Here is a 16,477-nt window from a genome sequence, read left to right as displayed (position 1 = left end):
CACTTCCTACGGTGCCGATGACGAGCTCTGCTTGCAGCTGCGTGTTCTGCTTGGCCCTGACGCGTCGCGTGTCGCGACACGCGACACGCTTTCCAGCAAGATAGGGGCTTTTGGAGTACCAACTTCAACAGACTTCAAGATGAGGTCGCCTGCTCTCATTTTCATCAGGCACGAGGGTGATACTAAGGGTTTTCATGTAGAAGAACAAATCGTTGGGACCTAACAGTTATCATTCTTTGTAATACATTCTGGGGGCTTCTGCACCAGCTCATTTGACTAGGTTCTCCTTGATATCTAGACTCCGCGGTCCCAACAAAATGTTTGAAATATCCACATTAGTCACTCCACATCTCTAGAATAGAGTCACTGCTCATGCGTCCGGTGATCTAGTCACTGTGTCGTCGATTTCAGTGCATTCTCCCAAATCCGGGTCCGTGGGAATGCACGGCTTGCTGGTGGGCGTTGCCCACCACCAAATGCTGTGCCCAAGGTACAGTTTCCCACGACCACAGACTTTCCCACATTCTGGGCACACCGCCTGAGTACTGTGATCCCACGTCAGAATACACGGCCAAATTTCTAAAATGCCTGGAATATTTTTGAGACATGCAATCGTGCTAAATTTAGGTTTGGAAACCCGTCCGGACATAAGCTCTCATCTAAAAAATCCCTGAAGTGTCAAAGTTGCGGGATCCCTCTTGATTCAAGGATCGGTGAATTTGGACGTTATTCGTCAGAATGCACGGCTTGTAATGCTTCCGGTGGCGGTGGTTCACGCCAAATTGGGAAGGAAGGCGGCTTAGGCGAGCCCCAAAAAGGGAATACGGGTTCATTAATCGCGTGTCGCTAACGGCGTTACGGTGGCTATTGGGCGTGATAACATCCCTAGAGCGAGTTCTTCAGCTATTTGAAGTTATAGAGAGTTCCTGCCCTTATGATATGCCCAATTGTATCTTAAAGTCAGCTCAAGAGGCGTACTTAGCACCCTTGGCCTATTCAAGCTGTATAGCGCAACTGTATGAGCGCGTAAAGTTTGATAAAGCTCTAAATTTTTTCAAAGTAGCCCATTTTTCACCTTCTAGTACTCGTAGCTCGTCATCCAGATGTTACCCGGCCCTACAAACGTTATGGCACATTGAATATGATCCAAACATAATTGTCATGAATTTACTTTGAGAGTTTTGCACGGGAAACGGGCTAGAAAGCGAAGTGTGCATCCTGACGTGGGTGTGTATTCTGACGTGGGATCACAGTAAGCAGCTGGCGGGACACCGAGGCAAGCCCGAGGCCAATCGACAAGTGTGGGACCAGGAAACTATGTCAAACCGCGACTTGATCTCACATCATTCAAACCAACTGTCTAAGTGACTCAGCACGACGTCCTCAGCAAACGTCCTCTACGCGTTTTAACTGCTGGCCATCAGTACTTGACCCAGCTAACGCTTCGGCCCAGCCCTCGGTCGACTATAGTCTGTCCCAGCGACGAGCTATGGTACCGTCTATCTCTGTGTGACGATGCGTTGTCGCTACCGACTCAGCCAACCCTCTGCTGGGTATAAAACGCGATGGTAGGCATCTCACCCTGGCTCATTCTGCAGTTACACCCCAGCCAGCGACGTCATCTCCACCATCGAATTCGCCAACATGAGCTCCGACAAACAGATCACCCTCTACTATTCCAAGATGAGCGTCAACGTCCACAGGGTCAGTCCCTAGTTTTTCTGCTACAGCTCAAAATCTCGGGTAGCTGATGATGTACAGGTGTGTATGGCCCTTGAAGAGGCGAAACTGAGCTACAAGACATACCCCATTCAAATCGCCGCACCCAAGCCAGCCTGGTACCTCGAGAAGATCAACCCAAAGGGCCTCGTAAGTCGCCCTGCTCACACCACCAAAAAAAACACTAAGCAGCAACTCGGACAGATACCCGCGATCACCTACGGCGGCCCCGACGTCCCCGGCGACCATCCCTCACCCTCCGCCACCGTCATCACCGAATCGCCCATCATCATGGAATTCATCGCGGACCTCCGCCCGCACGCCGGCCTGCTCCCCGCGGACCCCGTCGCGCGCGCCAAGGTCCGCATGTTCATCGACACCGTCAACACGCAGCTCGTGCCCGCGTTTCTGCGCTTCCTCAAGGAGGGCGCGTCGTACGAGCCCGTGCTCGACGGCGTGCGCGCCGTGCAGAGGCTGCTCCCCGAATACTATGAGAACGGGAACGGGACGTGGGCGGTCGGCGACACGTTCACGATCGCCGACATCGCGGCTGCGCCGTTCGTCGCGCGCGTCAGGCTCCCGGGGAAATACAGTGTTGGCAAGTACGCCGCGGGCGAGGAAAGACTCCTCCAGGACGCGCTGGATTCTCCAGAGTTCGCGAGGTTCAAAGCGTACGGTGTGCGCCTGTTCGAGCGCCCGAGCTTCAAGGCGACCTATGACGAGGTGAGCGGAGTCTCGTACTGTGAAGGATAAGTAGACGGCCGCTGACGAAGCTTGCAGGACCACATCGTCAGCGAATGGAGGAGGCTCCTCGCCTGATAGTGGCGAAGTTTCGGTCCTTGTTTATTATCTTCGTCTGTTGTACTATTTGTGTTACAGCCTTGTAAGAATGCCATCAATACTTGACTTAGCACTAGCACAAGCTCCGTGCACGCCCAAGATGCCCAAGATGCATTAATGCCTTCGTACCCAAACCTTCTCAAGCCACCAGCAGGCGAAGAACAGCCAAACAAAAGCAAAAACAACTAACAATTTAATCTACTTTATATACCAATACGAGAATACATCGAAACAGACTTAAGAGGGTGACGTCGATTCCTATTGCACCGTGACTCCAGACCTTTATGTAGAAAGGGAGATATTACCACGCGAACGACTGGTAGGAAGGGGAGTCGATGTTGGATTTAACACGAGAGTAAGTTTGTAAGAGGCCGGCCCGGAGCACCGGGCTCTGGGCCGGTAACGGAGGACCGAGAGATGGCGGATTAGACATGCACTGTGACGGACGGACGTGCGTCCACTAAGTGCCTGTATGCGAAGGAGGGGGGAGATTGCGGGGTATATCATGTTCTTGTGGTAGATGGTAGATGAAGCAGACGCCGAGCAGCGGCCGAGGAACGCGAGACCGGGAACAGACGCAATGGAAGAGGGCGCATATACGCACACTCGCGCTTACGCGCCGTCGACAGCGAGCAGCCTGAAATCCGTGCCCTTGCCTGGGTCCTTGGTCTCCTTCAGAAGCTCGCACGAGAGCGTATGCTCGCCCGGCGCGAGGTCCTCCGTGATCGTCGCGGTCCTATCATCCACCCACGCACCTATCAGCCCTGCCCAAAAGAAAACGGAAAGAAACGCACTGCGACACGTGAATATTCTTCACCTCCCAATACCCATCCAGCCGCGTCCCCTTATCCCGCTGCCCATCCGGCCAACACCACACGCTGCCGAGCCCATAGTCCATGCTCCGGAGATACGTCACGCGCAGCCGCCCCACGGCCGCCGTGCGTAGCCTGAACACGGCCTTGGCGCCGGGCGCGGTCGCGCGGAGGAAGAGCTTGCCGGGGTTCTGCGGGTGCGACCATTTCTCCCAGCCGTGCGAGAGCTTCGGGTCCGGGACGAGCGGGTGGCGCGTCGTGGACATGGTCATGCACGATGGGTTCGGCGCGAGGAGGGAGGTGTGCGGTTCGTATTTGTCGAACATGGATATCTATGTGGAAAACCCCCGTCGGCCACCCCGAACCCCACAGAGAGAGAGAGAGAAGGAAAGCCGACGCACCCGCGGAACGTACTCGCCCGTCTCCGAGTCGGGGATAAAGCTCCCCTTCTCCGGCGCGAACCCGACCAGGCCCTCGGCGACCCAGTCCCGCTCGCCCGCATCCATCTCTCCCAGCCACCCGCTCTTCTTCCCGTCCTCGCCGAGCGCCTTGCGCGCTCTCTCCTCCCTCACCCCCTCGCACGCGACGCGCGCGGTGAACGAGCCGAGCAAGTCCGCCATGAGCTCGTGCCCGCGCCAGTTCATGTGCCGCGTGTCGACGACGCCGTCGCCCTGGACGTGGAACCAGTGCTTCACGACGTCGTCGCTCGCGCGCCCGTCCTGGGTCATGGAGAGGACGTAGGGGAGGAGCATGTTGCGCACGGAGACGATCGGCGTGTCGTAGTACTGCGCGACGGCGCTGTGCAGGTCGCCGCCCATGGTGATTGTCGCGAAGGAGAGGGCCATGATCTGGTGTTCCAATGGTTGGTTAGATAGAAGGGGCACCTGTGCATGCGCGACGCACCTGGAGATTGATGATCGCGGGCTTGCTCTTGAGCTCAAAGATGCCCCGGATGAGATTATCGTACCCCTTCGCGAGGCGCTCGAGGCGCTGATCATTGATCGCGAGCTCGATCACGACAATGTCGACGTCCTCGGGAATATGCTCGAGGAAGCACGTCTCCATGTACTCGCTGACGGTGGCGCCGACGCCGCCGTTGACGACCTCGACGTCGATGCCGAGGACGTCAGTGAGGAACTTGCCGTAGCGCGTCGTCCAGTTCTGGTCGCGGTTGACCGAGTGCCCCTTGGTGACGCTCCCGCCGAGCATACCGATCTTGAGCTTCTTGCCTGAGCGGCCTTTAGCGAGGACGCGCTTGAGGCGGGCGTTGGGGCCTTCGTAGGCGCGTGAGCGGGCGAGGTTGAAGGGGCTGAGTGTGGGGTCAGCAGGGGAGTAAAAGGGGGGCAAGCCAAATGAAAGGAGACATTGCAAGGGGACGGTAATCAAAGATAGGATTTTGTGATGGGCCGAAGAGAAAGAGAGAAGCCGACGTACCCATACTTCTGACAGATCTTATCGTCCGGCCCACAGTAGTCACAGTAGCCAGGAAGCGCGTCCTGTTTAGGCTTGGATTTGGGCGTCTCGATAACTTTGACCTCCTCTTGTGATGGTGGCGAGTATGGCTTGGTAAAGTCTTCCGTGCTCTTTGAGCTATTGCTCTCAAGGTTCTCGTAACCAAGAACATTATTGACGGCGTCGGGTATTCGCCAGTCGTTGGGGTCGGTGTAGTCGACGATGACGTTGTAGGCCTGTTCGCGGCGGATGAAGGCGAGGAAGAGGAGTGCGGCGAGGACTGTGCCAAGGAGGATGAAACGTGGTGAGCGCATTGCATAGACGGTCATGGTCGTGGAAGTGGATTGTGAGTAGATCAGAGCATCAAACAGCGGCAACACAGCGCAAGACAAGCAAGTATGTAAGTGAACGAGTGTGTGATACGAGAGGAGGAAATGTATGCCGAGGGGGAAGAGGAGAAAGGAGCGTGTGCAGAAGAAAATGTCCGTTTGCTTGGCGGCCAGGGCAGCGCAATGAAATGACCCCGACACCCGTCATGTCGTTCCCAGGCACAGGGCCCGACGCCGTTCACTACTGCCCGCCGTCCTTGGCGGTCCCGATGTTTGAGGCTTTCTGTCACCTTTATATTCTCATCTTCGCAACGCTAGCCTGCGACGCCTTTCGAGCTCAGTTCCTCGCTAATATTGGGTTTTGGAAACAGATGAAAACAGACGGGCCTTATGCACATGTGCGAACACTGTCTATCACTGTGGAGCACAGGCACCACGTTGGTTGTGACAACTTCCGATCCGATCACGGCACGCTGTGCTGCGGAACTGTCGACTCGCAATCTTGACCTCTCCTCTTCAGCTTATATATAATTATCCACCCCTTGGACCTCGCTCCTTGCCACGTAATCTCGCGTTCGCAGTCGGATACAAGTCAGAAGACCCCCGTCCAAGTTATCATATTGGATGGATAGCTATTGAATTCTGCCCTTGCCTGCCCTTGCTTGTCTTCTTTCTCGCACGCGAACTTGAATTCACTGTAACAAAGTCCCTCGAGTGCTAAACAACGAAATGAAGCAATATACGTGCCAAATCAACCACCTCCTCGACAACAGACAAACCCTATGTGATTCATCTTCTCGGCCGACATTCATCGCTGCATCTTCGGTCGGACTCTTCTGCGCATCCTCTCGTTCCACAGCCTGCTTGTACTGGATGTCATTGACGAACCATCTGGTGTAAACGCCCAGCGTGGCAAAAACTCGTCCAGCTTTGTCTTCCCCTCCTTCTACGCTCGTGTCAAGGCAATCGTGCCACCCAGTATTTGAGACTGTCTGAAGCCAGCGCTACTGGGCGCTCCGATTCCTACGTGGATAGGCCTTCTGATCTCTCAACACACTGCGCAGAGAAAACTGGAGCGTCTGGCACGATAGTGACTCCTATGTCTGCTGGCTCTTCTTCGTCTAGCTTCACCCTCGCCGAGGCTAAGGCCGCGCGCGCGTTCGAGGAGAAAGCGGCGCTCTGTGACGCTGCGGGCAAGAAAGAGCACTTCTCACATAAAACTGGTGGTGATGCGGAAGAGGAGGCGCCTAGCGAGTTCCGCGAAGATGTCTCACCTATGTGCCATGACCTTACTCAATCATATTTGGCCTCCCTCTTTTCATAACGAGTTGGCTAGTCGCTCACCTTCGTTGTTTGTAGAGCAGAAGGGGCTCTCCGCCACTGCGATGTAACTGTGCAAGTAACTGTGACACTGACTCGTGAACAACAGACCTCATCGGATGGTGTCCAGCCTAGAGCATAGTGAGGGCGTGGGTCACAATCATGTCTTTGAACCCCGGCATTTCCATAACAATTGCGTTCTTTTCAGAGGCGAGAGGGGGTGTCAGACAGTGTTGGTACACGGAGCTACGGCGTCATGAAGCGCGAACACAGTGCTAGTGAACCATGCCTGGGAGTTTATCGGCGTCTAATGGACGCGCTTGTGAGTACTGTCTTGTCCAACGTCTCACCTCGGGCCGTGCTTAGGCTCAGCCGTGATCTCCGTCGTACGTTCCATTGTCCTGAGTTTGTCAGTGAATTCAGCAGTCATCTAACGCTGGATACTTCACATCTCTTTGTGCAGGTTCCGTATTGAATGATGGGCGCCTCTCCGGGTAAACTATCTCAGCACTAGTGCGTCCTCGCTCTGATATTTGATGGATGTTCTTCGATACCATGCTTGTATGCGGTCGCTGCTCGTGGTGGGGAGAAGCGATGCTCGCCCGTTCAGGAGGCACCAGTCCTTTACATGTCCATCTTCATCTGATTCAACCCGTGTAAGGGACATGCGACTGGCCAGCCATGAACATGGATTGTACTGGACGACTTTATCCCAGGTACTTAGTCTGTGCCAGAGCTTACCCTGTCGACGACATCAAGATCTCATCTTTCATAACTGCTCCGTTTCGTTCGCAGGAGTGTACTCGGCTTGGAGAACTCCGTCTTTGTCCGGCCCTCGTATGCTTCATTAGCTTGCAAAGCGTCACCGCTCTCTTCTTTAGCCTCGCTTCCTTGACCTTCTCCCAAATGATGGCAACTCAGATGTACGCGAGATATTGAACTCTTTGATGGGCATACAGGTGTTAGAACGGCTGACGTTATGGCTTGTGACCTTTACGTTGGGTTGTACCTTAAGCGTTGTAGTAGTACGTAACTCACTAGGAAACATAAGAGTGATAAGAGAGTGCAGTGTTAATGGGCACCCTACGACGGACCTTAAAGGGTTCTTTAGAGTCCGCCAAAGTCGGCGCACCCGGCACTGCAGACAAATTTCGATCCCCCCGCAACCAAAAGTGAAAGAAAAAGGCGGAGCGATGAAAGCCTTTTCCAGTTAACTTTTCTCTACACAGCGTAAAGGCATGGAATGCGACAGCGGAAAATCATGGGAAAATGTCAGAATATACCATAAATAAGCACAAAATTCGACTACAATGTTCCACTAGGCAAATTCTTTGAGAATGCGACACTTTGCAACCAATATCGAAGCAATATGTCGGCCGAAGTTCTCCCTTAGCAAATATGATTGCAATAAGAGCTTCTTTTTCCCTTGCTCGGATCCCTATTGTAATACGCTTCTAGCTACGCTCGCGCTGCTCCCACCGGCTTCCACTGGACTTAGACAGAAGCAAATTCGATGTAATTCACGTAGTTAGAAGTGAATAAGGACAGCAATGAGTATCATAAAGCGAGAGCGAATGCACGGGCTCGTCGACGACGCCTCCGAGCCCCACCCTCGCAATGGACCAGCCTGTCTCTGCAGCTGACTCTCTGCTGCCCGACGAAAACGCGCATGTCGACCCCAGCGAGCCCAAACCGCCCCCGATCGGCGGGTACTTGGCCGCGTTGAATACACCGGGGCTGCCGTTCCGCATGGCCGAGTTCGATAAGCCGACTACGAGCTCGCAACGTTCGAGCAGCGTGTGGCCTCCGGCAAGCGCTGGTAGCAAAGGCAGCGGCATAGGAGTATCGTCGTCAGCGATTGTTGCGAGGGTATCAAAAATGGAGAACGACCTAACGTACCTCAAAAAACGGCTTGATGCTGTGATTAACCAGGGAATACCTGCCTTGCAGGACGGGCTGTCTGAGCTCAAGGGTGATCTTGACGCGCAGGTGGAAGGGGTGTTGGAGGCAGTCCGGGAGAAGATTGACGAGGCAGAGGCAGGGTTTGAGGAAGTTTTGAAGAGGGAATTGGAGCGTAAGAAAGCGGCCGGTGGGGAGGAGGGGGATAGTGACGAAGAACAGAGGGACGAGGCCGCCGAACGCGCACGACAGGCCGATGTCGAGGCGTACAAGGATGTTAACATGAAGGTTAGTCTACTAGCTTCACCTCTGAATTATGAATGGCTTACCGTCGTCTGCTCCAGGCTATTACCCGGAGCGCGTACATGGTGCAGATGGGCATTGCGAAACTAACCGCGCCATTCCTTCCCGCTTATCCGGAGGACGAGGCGGACTGGCCGTGTGCGAGTGATTCTGATCCGAGTAGCGAGAGTGGCTCGGATGGCGACGATGAGGGCGAGGGCGACAGCGATGAGGGGAGTGGGAAGGGAGAGGAGGGAGGGAAGAAAAAGAAGAAGGCCCGTAAGCTTCTCCGGTTTCGATGGGAAGAGAGCTGGGACGAGGGCGTCAACCACAAGAACATCAAACGGATCGTTCGATGGATCAAGAACAAGGGTTCCAAGTACTCACCTGCCGCTGCTAAAGTCATCGCCACCATTAGTGACGAGTCGCTTGATAACCGAGTTATGGACCAGTTCCACGCGCTCGTAAAAAAGCTGCGCGAGGCCGAGCGATCCAGCGAGGTCGAGGCTGTTCCAGAGCCCATGGATACTGGCGCCGAGACTGATGGTACACGCGCACCATCATCCCCACCGCCCTCCGAGATCTCCGTGTCAAGGCCCAAGGTCAGGTTGCCCAAGCGTGCGGGGGCTCGGGCTGTCAAGGCTGAGAACAAGTCGGAAAGGACGCTGTCGTCCTCCATGCTTCAGGCTCGTCAGAAAGGAGTAAGGCATGTTCACGTACCTCTATGATTTATTGCTGATAGCTGTCACCTAGAAAAAAGAGGTACGCGACAGAAAAAGAGAGGTTATGCCGAAGCCTGAGGGAGGAAGATGGAGTGACGCACGATATGACAAAGGGCTTCAGTACCAGCTCATGTCGGATGACGAGGATTCCGTGGACGAAGAAGGGAAGTGGAAGGGGTATTATCGATCACGACGACCGAAGTTTCGGAGTGATGAGGTGCGTCAGTTCATGCTATGCAATTAGAGATACACTGATGGATACGTACCTGCAGCATCACGAGTTTTTGATGGCGGTTGATGCGGTCGAAGACCCTGAGCCAAGCATCAGATATGTCAAGCGCCTTCGTGGGGAGGAGACTGAGGTACCTATACCTTATATTATTGATCCCAGCGTCCGGGCCCGCAGGTGGCAGATCAAAGTCGATTGGCTGGAGGAGGAGGATAACAAGAAGTGGGACCGACCTAATAGAATCACGGAGAACGGGAAGGAGTGGGGCAATGACGAGGATCCAGAGGAGTTGATTGCGAAGAAGAGGAAGGTGAAGGAAGAGAAGGGCCAGAAAAAGCGCGCCAGGGTGAGTGCAACACCCAAAGAGGGGAAAGGGAAGGCGAAGGCGAGTGTGAAACTCGTGAAGGCAACGACAGCAAAACCGAAGGCAGCAAAACCGAAGATGGCGAGGGCGAAAGGGAAGGAAAAAGAGGGTGTAGACGAGGGCGCTATCGCAGGGCCGTCGAAACCGCGTGCGCAGGTGGTCCAATTGAATGATGAGTGATGGGAGGGGAGGTATGCAAGTCTTGATGTTCTTGTGATCCCTTGATCGCGATGAGGATGCTGGTGTGTTCGTCTACTCAAAAAATTCTTCTGGCTCCGTGCCAGCCTTTTGTTCCATCAGTAGACAACTGTAATTGAAGTACGATAAAAGACTTACATGGTCGAATGAAACGGCAGCCCACAATGGCCGTGGGCAGCTGCAAAGTGTGATGGGGATAAGGCCAATCGAGCACTGAATGCTCGACACTGGGATGACCTCAAAGGGACGGAAGACGTCTGCATAGCAGACGTAGATCCCAAGCATGGTCGAACTATGTGATTGAGCTAGTCAGCAACACAAGATCACGAGTGAGGACTTACAACATTCCCCAAGGGAGGGCCGGTATGTTCTCATCCGAAACGAGACGCTCAATGACAGCGCAAACGTGCGGCTGTTTATCGCCCACGACAACCGAATACAGCGAGTGGATACGTACCGGGACGCGAACAGAATCGCTGTCATTGATAAATGCAAAAGCGTCGGCCTGCGTCCGTCGATTTGTGGTGGAACCATAACGGATGCCATCCTTGCGCACATAGCTCAGAGCACGCGCGACACGATGTGACACGAAGGGTGTCGTGTCAGGGCGGCAGCTACGATCACTGGCAAGCTTGAGATCAGGCCATAACCGCCTGCAGTATCCGAGTAGCAGGCGGTAGAGGTCTGGCGAGGTGTTTGACTGTTCTGCGCGCAAGTTCACAAACTTGGCGGCTCGACTGGGTAAACGGACATTATCTAAACAAGTGGGCATTAGTGTGACATGGCACCGTAGAAATAAAATTACCTTCAGCTGCCTCACTTTGATAGATGGCAATTTCAGTCATCATAGCTCCCCGATTGCGTGCCTGAGTCTTGATGATCTCGTCGAGCGCGTCTCGTTCGAGTTTGTGAGCACCGGGCGGCAGAGAGATTAGGTACTCATAGATTAGATGACCCTGGACCCATGCTCGCATGAGCGTGAGCTCCATCTCCCCACCATCGTGGCCGTTGTGCTTGACGCGCTCGAGCATACCGTTGAAGCGCTCAAACGCGAAGAGCCACCATGCGTACACGGGACCAAACAGCCGAATGACATCAGCAGTGTGCATGGCAACATGATGGTTAGGGCGGAGGGGGATACCAAGAGCAATGAAGCGCTCGCAGTACTGTGCGAGGAATGACTGGCCGATTCGAGCTTGATCCATGGAGATCTCTCGAGAAGAGAGGATTCGTACGGCGGCGCAGAGGAGCAAGATTGCGTCGTATAGCTGTTGTCGGTTACGAGAGAACGACGGCGCGGTTGTGTTGGGCGGCAGGACTGGTTCCGAGTGAGGGATGACATCGTCTTCATCACGCCAAGTCCACCAGAGCAAGACTGGGGTGATGGCGATCAGGCGACGCCATTCGTCGGCCTTCTTCAGTGAATGATTTTCACCGAGCTGTAAGAGCAAATGAAATTGAAAGAAGAAGAAGAAACTGTGATACGCACGTTCTTGGGAAGTCTGGTGATATGACTTGGCCATGATATTGAATTAATGAGTGACTCGAACCGAGCCTTGGCCGAGTTTGCACCGCCAACGCCAGTCATCACATATCCGCCAAAGATGACGACGTCATATAAATGGGGAATAATACCTTTATGCATTAGAAACGACCAGCAAACAGTGAGCTGATAAGCCACTTACCTAGGAAGACAGCGTGCATGAAGTCTGGTGCCGTCTTGGTCTTAGGAAGCCAGCCTGGGATCAGATCGAGGACAACAAACCGTTTGCCATGGTCTTCAAGTATCTGGGCCTGTCGAGCTTCGGTAGCGTTGCGTGAACGGTAAGCATGTCGTAGAAGCTTGAAATCATCTTTGAGGTTGGACGCTGTGGAGAGTGACATGTCAGCGAAAATGAGTTAATGGGACGACTTACTGTGGTCATAGCCTGATGGTTTGTCGATGTCGAGGATATTTGCCTCACAGTAGAGGCATGGATGCATGTCGCTAGAGTGACTCGAAGTCCCATTACACTTGTGGGATGCGGGCATGTCGCAATCGAGACATGCACAGTCCGCATAAATGCTGGCCTGCTCATCCTCGCCGTGCACATCCATATCAACACCTAATAACTGATAGCATCCGTGAGTTAAATTGATAAGCTGTCACAACGTACCATTTCGAAGGAGCCCGACCTCCTTTGCCATTGGCTCCATGCAATGGCTAATTTGACGTGAGTCCGGCTCCTTGGGTCCAGGCATGACACTCAGGCAGATTGTGTTGACTTGTAAGAATCGTTGGTCGCGCGGGAGATCGTTGATGGCGATGTACATAGCACCGGTTGAATGCGGCCGATTTTCGAGTATCCCCATCCTAAATCGAAATGTTAGCGACGACCGTGTGTGCATGAGCCATACCAATCAACGTTGCATGTCAGATGCAGCCCATATCGGTGTGATGTGAGTTTTGGTGCAGTATCGCGGCCGTCTTCGGGGCGATCGCGAACATGGCCGCGTTCGCCAACTTCGCGGACTGTATGGGTGTCGAGTTGGTGCCAAAGCGCACCGTCGTGCATGTCTCGCATGATGAAACCACTATCGTCGTTTCTATTAGATACGTCAGCTCGACTGTCCCTGATCATGTGTGCAAACCCGGGTCGCATGAACATGCGACGCAACGAGGCAATGAGGGACACTTGGGGATGGGCTTTGATGGGCTTGCGAATGTGTTTGCCCCTCGCGTTGACTGTGTCGACATAGACGTTGCCAGAGCAGCCGGTGACAGTGCATATAGGGGACTCCAGAGCCATAAGATCATTCGGGTGGTAGTGCTTCCAGCAGTCCGGACAAACAGCGTATTTGATGATGTACTGGTCAGCGTCGATCCCGAGACGTCGTTTGGCACTTTGAAGGGTCTTGACGGGCTTGGGATAGATCGGTAGAGGAGCCACAATAGATAGATTATCTAGCATGAACGAAAGGAGCTTAGACGCGTTGAGCACCGGAACCTTGTTGAAGACGTTCTCCAAAACCGCCCTGAGGTATGCGTGCCGAATCTCGGGCTTCTCTTTGAACGCTCTCGGTACCAGGGTAGGCGGTTCGTAGGGCTCAGGCGCATCGTCGTCGTCGTCCGGTCCAGCTAGATCGCTGTGTACGCGTGCATCAAGCTCGACACGCCGGTAGACCTGATCAAGCACCAAGGGAGGAGTCGGCATGCGAGAGGGCGGCATGGAGCGCTGTCCAGAGCTTTCATAACCATCGTAGTCGTTGTAGCCGTCGCCATAATAGTAGTTCATGTCGTCGTAGACTTGCTGCCGGCCTACGAGCTCGAAATCGCCTGAAGGTTCCTCCCGCATAGACACGGGAGGTGAGGACGGGGACCGCTGAGAGGCTGCCTGAGGATCCGGGAGCGTCTTGATCTTCGGGTACTTTTTCTTGTGTCGCTCGATCTCGCTCGCAGTGTGGAAGACGAATCCGGAGAGAGTCGCCGAGCATCGTGCACATTGACATTTGAGGCGTCGAAGAGCTCTTGCTTTTGGTTTGGACTTCGGTTTGCTTGTGCTAGAGACGATTTTGAGGGGGCGCTTGCGGGGCATCGTGGAAGGAGCGAGGAAGAATGGGTAGCAAGCTAGCTATATGCGCGTCGTAGAGCTCGACGTCGGCCTCGAGAGCGCGATCGACGGAGAGGGCAGGGAGGCCCAAAGCAATAATTAGTCCTAAGTCCAGTCGATCGCGCGTCGATCACGCACGCGCCAGCGAGCCGCCGGCCCGATCAAACTATTCTAACAATAGTACTGATCATCGCTCGTCTATATTTTACATTCCATATTATTAGAATATTCTTAGGATATTCTACAATACGCCAACTTTTTCACACAGCAGATTCTTTGCTTTTACGCTGTGCTAAGAAAAGCCATCGAAAAGTTAAAATTTCGCCTCAGGGTTTGTATTTTGGGGCGGAGATTGGATGTTAGTTTGTCCACATTTGGAAGGTCTGTGCCAAATTTGGTAACCCATCTTTTTACCAGCGCGAGCAGACTCCTACCCAGTCGGTCAGACATTTTGGTGACCCGGCACCGGAGTTGCCTTATTTGTAACAAGTTACAAGGTCAGTTGTCTGACCGACTGGCAACACTTGTTCGGCTAAAATTTTCCCATACGCCAAATGGTGGCGATTTGAGGGGCATTTGGCGGATGGGAAAATCTGAGCCGCGACATTTGTTGCCAGTCCGTCAGACACTGACCTTGTAACTTGTTACAAATAAGGCAATTCAGCCGGGTCAGCGGACCGTCTGACGGACTGGTTAGGAGTCTGCAGTGCGAGATGTTGGCTAAAAGAAAGCCTTTTCCTGTGTCATAAAAGGGTAGAAAACTTGGAAGCAAAGGCTTTCATCTCGCCGCCTCTTTTTCTTGATTTCGTCTCAGATAACATCGTCGTTTGTCCGCAGTGCGGGTTCCAGTAACGGAGTTTAAAGAGGTAGTCGGAGTTTCCCGTTGTCGCTTCTCTTTTTCGCATGTCTCGAATGGGCTCACAACCAAAACACGACATGGCCCTTCAACAGCTGGTGAACATCGTAAGCCTAGCTTGCCATTGCTCAGTCTCTCTCATGCCTTACAAAACCAGCTTCCTCATGCCGTCACCGAAGCTTTGGTAAGCAGCCTCTCCAGCCCCCATTGGATTGGCCTATCTCCTGTGACATTGATGCTGACGTGTATGGGCGGGCGCAGCAAAAAGCGGCAGACTCTCCATATTCTAGTTACGGCAACACGAATGGATCCGCATCATTGGCGGACATTGGCACAGTTTTCAAGATTGTTGAGGACCTATCGGCTTTGATTTGCACCCTTGACGCTGCCGTTGCCATGTTGACGTCGTGCAAAGTGCATCTGGTACAGTCACGAGCTGATCACTCTCGGTTCGTATCGGCCCTTTGGCGCCTCCCAGTGGAGATCATGGCAGAGATCTTCCAGCTGTCTGTGCCGCATCAGATACGGCGAGGCGCCATCTTAGATGGTCTTCGCGGCCGAGGGCCAGCTCTGAATGTCGCTCAAGTGTGTCGCCATTGGAGAAGCGTCGCACTTGCTACTCCAAGCCTTTGGGAAGTTGTGCGTATCCGCGTACCCGTCAAGATCTATAGCTCTGATGTCATGGACTCAATCGACCTGTACGAAAGCGAACTGGAGCTTCTGTCGCGAGGATCACCCGCACCCTTCTACCTCGTTAGCACTGTTAACATGGAAGGTCTCAGGTTCGCCCCCAAGGCCAACTCTATACCCATCCCTTGCAACGACACTTCATTCGTTGAAAGGTTAGAGTCTTGCTGGGGTCTTGACGTTGGCTCCGTGGTCTTCTCGACATACAAACCGATGTTTGCTGCGATGAAGAACCTGAGGCGGTTGATGACGATGACAAGCGGCTTGAACTCCTTTGACGTTTCCCCTTATCCTCTTCTCACCCACCTCTCAATGCACGTTTCATATACATCGCGCACGATGCTTTCTGACTGGTTCTCCTCTGTACGATGTTATCATCTTACCACGTTAATCATGCTCGTCGGGGCCAGGGAGGACGACTCTCAATTCGAAGTGGATATTACCAGGCTGGTTCAGAGCTTTCCCCGCCTCGAACACTTGTACATGGAGATACCAGGCTTGGAGCTGACACCGCCAAACGTCGCTTTCTCCCACCCGACCCTCAAGACGCTGTCCATAGCATGCACCAACGGCCCTGACACAGCCTACGAGCTTTCCACTCTCGGATCATTATTTGCGCTCGCGACCTTCCCCTCCCTTTCCGAGCTCATACTTCACGACGAATCGGTAAGGGACCTGGTCGAGTATAGGTCCCCTCATGCAGTCGATGCCTGGCTAGCGCTACTAGCGACGTTCTGCAGGCGTTCACAGTGTACTTTACGCCGTATAGGACTGGAATGGAGAACCAACACGATAGATGAAGCACGGCGTCAGTTGGCTGGATTGGTCCAAAACCTGATCAGAGCATTCCCGGACGTTTCCATTGACTTTTACACCTACGAGAACACCGTATCATCGAGGCTTTACGAGAGTTGGTATGCGCCATTGAATCCCACATGGATCCCCTAGACCGTTTCCTTGTACGCCGTTGTCATTTTCAAGCATATCACACATGCCTAACGTTCCACAGCAGATGTCTGTCACGGAACTCGATAGGTAATCTATGCGAGCTTGTTGGACCGAGACGCATAGAGATAGATATGTAAAGTGTTTGTAAGAATGGCCATAGGAAGCCCTAGCCTTTTCCCACCCGATCTATCTTTCTACCTACAAAGCTCAGTCCAACATGCGAGCCCGCA

At 53.6% G+C, this 16,477-nt stretch overlaps 6 protein-coding genes across 6 annotated transcripts; 3 read left to right on the top strand and 3 right to left on the bottom strand.

Annotated features, from left to right (window-relative positions):
• The first annotated feature begins 1,364 nt into the window (after positions 1 to 1,364).
• Positions 1,365 to 2,659, top strand: CONPUDRAFT_120527 (glutathione S-transferase C-terminal-like protein). The gene is made up of 4 exons (XM_007768025.1): positions 1,365 to 1,704; positions 1,762 to 1,869; positions 1,924 to 2,442; positions 2,500 to 2,659. Exons 1-4 carry the CDS (start codon positions 1,645 to 1,647, stop codon positions 2,536 to 2,538), a joined length of 726 nt encoding a protein of 241 aa, XP_007766215.1. The 5' UTR covers positions 1,365 to 1,644; the 3' UTR covers positions 2,539 to 2,659.
• Positions 2,660 to 2,765: 106 nt separating this feature from the next.
• CONPUDRAFT_80818 (uncharacterized protein) lies at positions 2,766 to 5,258 on the bottom strand. Its single transcript, XM_007767336.1, has 5 exons — positions 4,806 to 5,258; positions 4,275 to 4,680; positions 3,773 to 4,219; positions 3,354 to 3,703; positions 2,766 to 3,295 (listed from the first exon to the last, which is right to left on the bottom strand). Exons 1-5 carry the CDS (start codon positions 5,135 to 5,137, stop codon positions 3,172 to 3,174), a joined length of 1,659 nt encoding a protein of 552 aa, XP_007765526.1. The 5' UTR covers positions 5,138 to 5,258; the 3' UTR covers positions 2,766 to 3,171.
• A 486-nt stretch (positions 5,259 to 5,744) lies between these two features.
• CONPUDRAFT_71284 (uncharacterized protein) lies at positions 5,745 to 7,139 on the bottom strand (the record flags this gene model as incomplete). The annotated part of the gene is made up of 6 exons (XM_007767257.1): positions 5,745 to 5,869; positions 5,928 to 6,043; positions 6,210 to 6,339; positions 6,497 to 6,543; positions 6,823 to 6,873; positions 7,027 to 7,139. 6 exons carry the CDS (start codon positions 7,137 to 7,139, stop codon positions 5,745 to 5,747), a joined length of 582 nt encoding a protein of 193 aa, XP_007765447.1.
• Positions 7,140 to 9,406: 2,267 nt separating this feature from the next.
• Positions 9,407 to 10,148, top strand: CONPUDRAFT_120523 (uncharacterized protein; the record flags this gene model as incomplete). Its single annotated transcript, XM_007768024.1, has 2 exons — positions 9,407 to 9,592; positions 9,648 to 10,148. Exons 1-2 carry the CDS (start codon positions 9,440 to 9,442, stop codon positions 10,146 to 10,148), a joined length of 654 nt encoding a protein of 217 aa, XP_007766214.1. The 5' UTR covers positions 9,407 to 9,439.
• Positions 10,149 to 10,220: 72 nt separating this feature from the next.
• CONPUDRAFT_49943 (uncharacterized protein) lies at positions 10,221 to 13,360 on the bottom strand (the record flags this gene model as incomplete). Its single annotated transcript, XM_007767080.1, has 8 exons — positions 10,221 to 10,458; positions 10,508 to 10,922; positions 10,972 to 11,605; positions 11,656 to 11,801; positions 11,852 to 12,034; positions 12,083 to 12,308; positions 12,342 to 12,519; positions 12,564 to 13,360. The coding sequence occupies 8 exons, from the start codon at positions 13,358 to 13,360 to the stop codon at positions 10,221 to 10,223; spliced, it is 2,817 nt and encodes a 938-aa protein (XP_007765270.1).
• A 1,332-nt stretch (positions 13,361 to 14,692) lies between these two features.
• On the top strand, positions 14,693 to 16,099 carry CONPUDRAFT_151556 (uncharacterized protein; the record flags this gene model as incomplete). The annotated part of the gene is made up of 4 exons (XM_007768023.1): positions 14,693 to 14,719; positions 14,770 to 14,796; positions 14,874 to 15,965; positions 16,040 to 16,099. 4 exons carry the CDS (start codon positions 14,693 to 14,695, stop codon positions 16,097 to 16,099), a joined length of 1,206 nt encoding a protein of 401 aa, XP_007766213.1.
• Between the last annotated feature and the right edge of the window lie 378 nt (positions 16,100 to 16,477).

Source organism: Coniophora puteana (genome assembly GCF_000271625.1).
Source record: "Coniophora puteana RWD-64-598 SS2 unplaced genomic scaffold CONPUscaffold_3, whole genome shotgun sequence".
Classification (NCBI taxonomy): Eukaryota; Fungi; Basidiomycota; class Agaricomycetes; order Boletales; family Coniophoraceae; genus Coniophora; species Coniophora puteana.
Note: the sequence above shows the minus strand (reverse complement) of the source record. Positions and strands in the feature narration are given on the sequence as shown.

What these genes read in the sequence shown, in the direction of transcription:
- CONPUDRAFT_120527 (XM_007768025.1), top strand. Translation starts at nt 1,645, where the DNA reads ATGAGCTCCGACAAACAGATCACCCTCTACTATTCCAAGATGAGCGTC. An exon ending in TGAGCGTCAACGTCCACAGG is followed by an intron (nt 1,705 to 1,761) that starts GTCAGTCCCTAG and finishes GATGATGTACAG; the next exon opens with GTGTGTATGGCCCTTGAAGA. An exon ending in TCAAGGCGACCTATGACGAG is followed by an intron (nt 2,443 to 2,499) that starts GTGAGCGGAGTC and finishes CGAAGCTTGCAG; the next exon opens with GACCACATCGTCAGCGAATG.
- CONPUDRAFT_80818 (XM_007767336.1), bottom strand. Translation starts at nt 5,137, where the DNA reads ATGCGCTCACCACGTTTCATCCTCCTTGGCACAGTCCTCGCCGCACTC. An exon ending in AAGATCTGTCAGAAGTATGG is followed by an intron (nt 4,681 to 4,805) that starts GTACGTCGGCTT and finishes CCCCACACTCAG; the next exon opens with CCCCTTCAACCTCGCCCGCT. An exon ending in CGGGCGAGTACGTTCCGCGG is followed by an intron (nt 3,704 to 3,772) that starts GTGCGTCGGCTT and finishes TTTTCCACATAG; the next exon opens with ATATCCATGTTCGACAAATA.